General features: G+C 45.1%; 1 protein-coding gene across 1 annotated transcript; it reads right to left on the bottom strand.

Annotated features, from left to right (window-relative positions):
* Window positions 1-1,796: 1,796 nt before the first annotated feature.
* LOC148870682 (glyoxal oxidase-related protein) lies at window positions 1,797-4,943 on the bottom strand. The gene has a single exon (XM_088969545.1). The coding sequence runs from the start codon at window positions 3,594-3,596 to the stop codon at window positions 1,986-1,988; it is 1,611 nt and encodes a 536-aa protein (XP_088825671.1). The 5' UTR covers window positions 3,597-4,943; the 3' UTR covers window positions 1,797-1,985.
* Between the last annotated feature and the right edge of the window lie 2,377 nt (window positions 4,944-7,320).

Here is a 7,320-nt window from a genome sequence, read left to right as displayed (position 1 = left end):
AAAGGGTTACGTAATCCAAACATGATTAAATGTGCCAACGATCCATGAGTTTTGATCTTTAGGCTCAGTTTGGAATAGACCTATTCATGGGTTGGCCCAGGTCGGGATTTGCCTCTTTATTAACGGAAAATCTATAGGCTCGAAGTCAGACCTAGATCTTGAGCCTAAGTCCAACCCTTATATAAAGCCCGAAGCCCGAGCTTGAGCCCGAAGACTAACCTGTACACAAAATGTCTTATTTTCAGTGTAATTTTATAAACTAATATTATATTAATTTAGTAATAATTTAATAAATTAATAAACTAATTTGTATTTCCTAATAGTAAATTAATATTTATTAATTATTTAAGAAATAAATATATATTATATATTTATTATATATAATATAAATGTTTGTTTATTATATGTAATAATATTAGGTCGGGCTCGATCCTGGGTTGAGCTTATTTGAGAAACCCCGAGCCTGGCCTGAAAAATGACTTGGCCTGGTATTTAAAGCCCAAGCCTAAGCCCACAGGCCTAAAGTTTTCGTCCAAGCCCGAAAAATAATGAGCGGGCCGTCTGGCTACCCGACCCCTGAATAGGTATAGTTTGGAAAGAGTAGAAATATAAATATGTACAATATAAATATATATAAAATACAAAGTTTTGCACTCTACATATTTGCATTTATACTTTTTCCAAACCGAGTCTTTAAGATTGATTTTTTTCAAAAGAAACTACAGCTATATTTATTTCAGGGAAAATTCTTGATCAATCCCCTATATCAAACTTTAAAATGCGACAATCCAATATCAAACTTTTAAAATGCGATAATCTAAAACCTAAACTTTCAAGATGTAACAATCTAATACCTTGCGTTAACCAGTCCGTTAATAAGCCGTTAAATAACAAAATGTAAAATATGAATACCATTTAATTCTCTTCTATTAAAAAAAACACTCCCGAATCATATCCTCTTCTACTAAAAAAATAAAAAATGAGACAGAAACTTTATTATTTGAGCCTGATGAAGACGTTCGATCCATGTACTAGGCCTGTTACCTTTTTGCAGGAAAGTTATGATCTGCTCGGTGTCCCTCTATAAACTGATACTCTGTTGCTTGGCGAGGAGCTGCTTGGGCGCTTGAGCCCAGCCATGAAGGCTCTTTCAGCATCATTGGGATTGATGGACCAACAAGGGATTCCTTTGGAGATGATTCCATACCATTGTGCTCGTTGGATCAAGAAAGAGCATCCTGAGTTTCCTGTCAAAGGATGATGCTACATTGGAGAGGGATGAGCGATGCCTCGAGAAATGGGATGTGCCTAGGCCATGCGAATTCAAATCAGCCACCCACAATGTCCCATATCATCATCTTTTATATTATTATCGAAAGATAATACACGGCGGAAATGTGCTGTGAGACGTTGTGGGGGCAATTTTCAGGGGCTGATTTGATCTCGTGGCATGCGGAACCAATGGAGTTTCGAATCTAAGAGCACTTTACGTTTCAGTGGTGCATCTGTAACATCTTCGTAACAATAAATTTTTATTCATGTACGATGTTCTCAATGCACGGATTTAACGTGCTGTGAGATCGGTGTGAGGCGCGCTTAATTAGAGCAGATCCGACCTCGAACCAATGCCGATCTTTGGTCCTTGACTAATCCTCCCAGTCCGAGTCCCAAACTCGCTGGTTACGACAGTATCAGTGTGTATTCGAACTCTCAGGGACCGTTGATTATGAGGAATGATAAACAGTAGTAAGACGTCTCATTTTCGTCCATCCTTTTCAGTCTCTCTCAAACTCACGTACCGACGAAGACCATATTAATTCTATACTTTTAAATAAATAATTACACCTTTCGGCGTTATTTGACGCCATTATTGTACTTACATCGACGGATGTAATACCGTGGCACATGATATGCTTACATGCCATTTGGCTGCGAATTTTTAAAAGAAAAAATATTATAAATTATAAACGTTAATGATAAGGAAGCTAAGGCGACAACTGTATCCACCTTGCGACACTTGGCACGCCCTGATTGACCGCATACGCCATGTAGTACCCCGGCGGAGCAACCTTAGCGCCTGGTGGACCCGTGCAGCTTATCCTGTACCGTCCTCCTGATTCAGGGATGGCAGACGAAACCGTTAACTTTACCAATCTCTGCCCTTGCGAGAATGAGTGGGTCGCGAAAGGGGCGCTGGCGAAGTTCACTTCCACCTTCTCCACCACCGGCAACGAAACCGATATCACCACCTCGAACGCAGCTCCGTAACGTATCCTCTTCGGAGAGTCCTCAATGACGGGTCGCAGATTCGCGCGATCTTGTGATAGATACTCCGGCGAGAATGCTTCTAGCCGCAGCTCTGTCGGAAATTGTCCTTCGAACTTGTAGAAGTAGTGCGGATTGCTTCCCGCCACCAATACTCTACCGTCCGGCAGCAGATTCGCCGTTGAATGATACATCCTCGGCACTGTCCCGGGGTTCAAAGTCATGAAACGTAAACCGACCGGTTGATCCGGCCGATAAAGAACCGGGTACAAGCACGGGTTGGAGGCCATCTCAAACCCTTGAGTTCCGGCTTGAGCTCCGTTGATGATCAACACATCTCCGGTCGGAAGCATCACCATGTCGCCCATGATCCGCCCGAACGGCATGTCTTCCATCTCCCAACCCGGTTCGGGGTCCGTCGCTACAATGCGCCCGCAGCTACCATGCGCCGGAGTGTCCGTGCTCCGCTCGATAAATGCGCCGTACTGGGCGCCACCGCAAACAACGATCACGGCGGTCGAGTAATCCCCTTGGAGTGCGAGCATCGCTGAGGATCCAGCCGATGGATAATTACGTGGGCCCCCATCCAACGGCGGATAGTCTCGCACGATACTGTTGGTGACGTAATCGTACAAAACGGCCTTGTTATTGGCGAAGATGAAGAGGTGACCGTTGGGGAGAAGGTGAACGTAAGGGTAGAGGTTGTCCATCTGGTTATCCTCCACGTCAGCAAGGAACGGTAACACCACGGCGCCGTACTTCTTGGGCGGATAGAATTCAACGCTACTGGCGGCTCGACCACCGACGATAATGATCGAACCGTCCGGTAATATCTGGTTAGTGGAGTACCACCTGCCGGCAGCCAGCTCAACGTCGTCAAGTTCTTCCCAGTCGCAGAGCTTATCGGGTTCGCAGGGCGCGAACTTTCGGATTTTCTTCAAGCCGTCGAGGTCGCCCCCAGTTTGTAAGAGGGTACCGTCGGGGAGGAACTGGCCGGACGAGCACCAGGTGTCGGTGAGGATCATCAAGGGTCGGATTTGGTTGGTGGCAGGGTCAAAGAGAACGGAGTGGGCGTAACAGTCGTGTTTGAGGACCCTGTCCTTGTGGTCAAAGCGACAGTGGCCCTTGCGGAGCATTCTCCGTGATGGGCCGATGTTGGTGCGGTCGAGGAGGACGACGGTGCCATAATGGGTAACGGCCGTGTGCATGGACGCTATGCCAACGTTTGGGACAAGGAGCTCCCATGTTCCAGGGAGACCGCCGTGAGTTACGACCTGTAATGAAGTCCAAGCAAGGAAGAGAAGCCATCTTGAACACCAAGAAGACCTCATTGAAAAGAGGCAAAGAGCCAACGAGAGAGAGAACGAGAGAGAGAGAGAGAGAGAGAGAGAGAGACTACTGGTCAGTGATTCTCATTTCTCAGGTCTTTGTCGTTGTTATAAGTTTATAGTAGGCTAGCAGCAGAAAGCAGTAGTAGAGTTAGAGTAGTAATCTCGCTAAGTGCACACTTAGAAGAGAATAACTAAAGCTTTTTGACACGTGATGGCGCGTCTGAAATGTGACAGTCGAGGACGAGGGGACTCTGGTTTTGTAGAAGGCGAGTGACGTAAATGGAAATGAATGGGGGCCCATTAGAGCAGCACGCTCATCCTTACTTAGTGGGCCTCACCATGTGAGCCATGTCCCGGTGTCCCCACGCTCTAATATCTTCGGCGAGTGAGCGTTCGACATTGAATTGTTTACCATACATAGACTGATGGTAGACGTGGTGACTTTGGCACTTTGTAACCTGGCACTTCTTCTTGGGACTTACAGCACAGCGGAACCACTGCGAAACAGCTGCTCTCTGATCGTCTCTCACCAATAACCATGCAGGAGGTTGCTAGGGGAGTCACCCCTCCCCCCCCCCCCCCTTTCTTTTTCTTCTCTCTCTCAGTTTCCGGGGAGGCTCTCTCTCCAAAACTCTCGAGATTTTTGTTTCCTCTTTCTTTACGTTTAATTTCTTTTGTTGCGATGTTCGTTTGCTCTTTGTTTCGTTTGTTCTCTGTTCGTTTGTCCGTTGAGTTTCTCTTTTCGTTCTGTTCGTTTGTCCTTTATTCGTTCTGTTCGTTTTGTTCTTTATTTGTTCTCCTTTTATTCTCCCCTATTCCCTTCTTATCTCCCCAGGTTCCCATTTGTCAGTCTGTTCGGTCTTTATGCGGGCGTTTTGATTGGGAGTTTCTTTTCTAAAATCCTTTCTGCATTAACCACCGGTGGAAGCTGCCATTTGCATTGCCGTTCCCAGCATTTTGGAAGGTAGCTTTAGTTCTCCGGCGTTCAGGACGGCAATAACAGTTCTTCCCGTCTTATAGATTTGGAAACCTGCCCTATCAGTAATGTTTGTCAGTTATGGAGGTTTGAAGATGTATTTATCCACTTTTGTTGGTGATTTTAAGTCATTTTGCTTCGATTGTAGGTTGTGGAAGTTCTTTAAGATTCTCCTACTCCATCTTTTGATTTTGTTCTTCTTGAGATTTGTCTTTGCACTTTAATTGGCCTTTTGTTTTTTTTTTGAGATTTGTCTTTACACTTTAATTAGCATTATTGGTATCTCTTTGTATCGATCTCTTGAATGAATGAAATATTTTAAGACTTAAAAAAAAAGAATTTAATTGAATGGACCGGCCATGGCCCATTATATGCAAGTCGTCGGCCTAATCTAACCTGTATATGTTGGTATAATTTGGGCAATTCAAGCTCCAAACGATACGGCATGGCAGTACATCACTTGCCTTTGCCTATGTTGGGACGGGGAAAGTTGGTGGTAAGTGGTAACTAGTAAATTAGGGAATAGCTCTATGTAAAGAGGACGGACCGGACCCGGTTCTCTGTAGTTCATCTCCATTGACTGAAAAGTACCAGTCGTCAGCGAGCGACGAGGGTAAGGTAACTACAAATTGTCGGTGTGGATGATGGCAAAGGCTTGTTTGGCTCTTCATAATTTGTGAAAGACAAAAAAGAAAAGCTTACCGGCATGGAAGCTTGATTTAAGCATGCCTCACGTTGAGACAATGAAATGAAATGAAACCTACCTTACCATTGGATGGGTCCCCTCCGTATTGGAAGATTTATGTGAGTGAGCCAAACATACATTTACAGCCTTAACCTTGTGGTGTGTTATATTTGGATAAAAGAAAGCTTCATACAACTTTTACGAACCTCTGGAAAGTAAAGTATGATATCAGGTCGCAAACACTCATCCAACGATATGCTAGGCCTATCCATAAACGCCGAATTGAACACATACTTTATTTCTTTAGTGGGACCTGTTATCCACCGTGGGTACCTTTTTTTTTCCACTGACCGGAGAAAGAAGGAAAAGTGAACTGTGAAGTCCATTTACAGGCCTCAATATTCTTGATTTGTCACACAGATACGCCAAAATCTATTAACAAAACTGAATCGGGATATATTCCTCACACCGACTTCACAGTCAATAACGCCAAAATCTATTAACAAAACTGAATTGGGATATAGTTTTCACACCGACTTCACAGTCAATAAAACTAACAATCCATTTGGTTGCTGAGAAGAAGAGATGGGATGAGAAGGGATGGGATGGGAAAGGATGGGATGAGAAGGGAAATTTTATTTTCTCATTCTGGTGTTTCATTGCTGAGAAAGGAAAATTGCCGTTCATCATCTTCCTTCAAATTCAAACCAGTGGTGTGGATGAGGTGAGTTCCAATCTCCCCCTCGTTAGTAAAAGAAGAATGCCCAAAAAAACTAAGATGCTAAAACTGAGATCCATACATCGATGAAGTTATTGATGAAAGGTGATTTGGACCGACCTAGTAAAGAGGGGACACGTGGACATGACCTGACCAAGAGATGACAACTCAGCCTAACATGACCAGTTTGCAGTAGACTGAACTCGGATATTGAACCACCTGGGGATAAGGTGACCTTGGGACACCTCGGACGAGACCACCTCAGTACCAGATCACTTCGATCCCAAAGCACTTCGGAATTCAATTCAGTTCAGAACCTAAAAGCATCAGCTCGGGGATACCAACTCCAGACTACTATGTGGTGACCCCGGAAATTCCTCCAACGGATTCCGAATTGCCCGGGATCACTGTGCGTAATAGCTAGCAATATCTCCGCCCTGCCCGATTTAGGCGGAATTGATAAGCCTTATCAGTTGACGATGTTATCCCTTAATTAACGAAGAAACGGATCTCATCGTGATGAAGATCCCAGAACCGATCCGCAAAACCCGCGAGGACTCAGCTCTCTACATTCTTTGCTCTCTAGCTCTCTACATTCTTAAGCTATTTCAGCTCGCAACTATTATACTAACTTAAGCATCGGAGCGACCTCGCTGGGCTAGCCACCTCGGGTTCTCTAATTGTCTTCTTGCAGATCAACCTAGTCAATCGTCCTACTGGAAGCCAGGTCACCTCCAGCAGAGAGCAACTAGATCGCGCTACATCATTTGGCGCCGTCTGTGGGAAACGCTACAGAAAGCCTTTTCCACCAACAGTAACAAACTCGAACCCATGTCATCTTCCAGCAACGCCAGACAAAACACTGAAATGAACGTCTCCGGTGGGCAACCTCAGTTCCCGTCTGTCTGCATCGGTCAGTTCACCACATTGCTTACTACAACTGAGGTCCCAACGTTGACCATGCCTCAAGTGACTATACAGGTAAACGCGCCACTCTCCCCTATAGTTGGTGTGACCTTCGCAGAACCGTCAATGGTTCCCCCTAGAGTCGAACAAGCCCAGTTTGATGACCCAGTACACTACGTGCGGGCCATTCAAGTCCAAAAGCAATAGGTCTAGCAGTTCCAGCACTATCAGCAACAAATCTTCCATCAGTTCTACCAGCAACAGTACCAGCAACAACTCCCTCCGTTGCAGCAAAATCAGCAGTCGGTCCCACCCCGACACTTAGTAGTACAGCCGCATCATCATCGTCTACAGAACACTCGCTCCTCCCGCTGAGGTGAGACTCCCCAAGTTCCACATCCTTTTGGGAGCCAAGTCTTGCCCCACTATAACAAGCGTT

This window comes from Nelumbo lutea, chromosome 2 (genome assembly GCF_056320005.1).
Source record: "Nelumbo lutea isolate HS-2025 chromosome 2, American lotus-T2T, whole genome shotgun sequence".
NCBI classification, from domain to species: domain Eukaryota; kingdom Viridiplantae; phylum Streptophyta; class Magnoliopsida; order Proteales; family Nelumbonaceae; genus Nelumbo; species Nelumbo lutea.
This window is presented reverse-complemented; position numbering and strand designations above follow the sequence as displayed.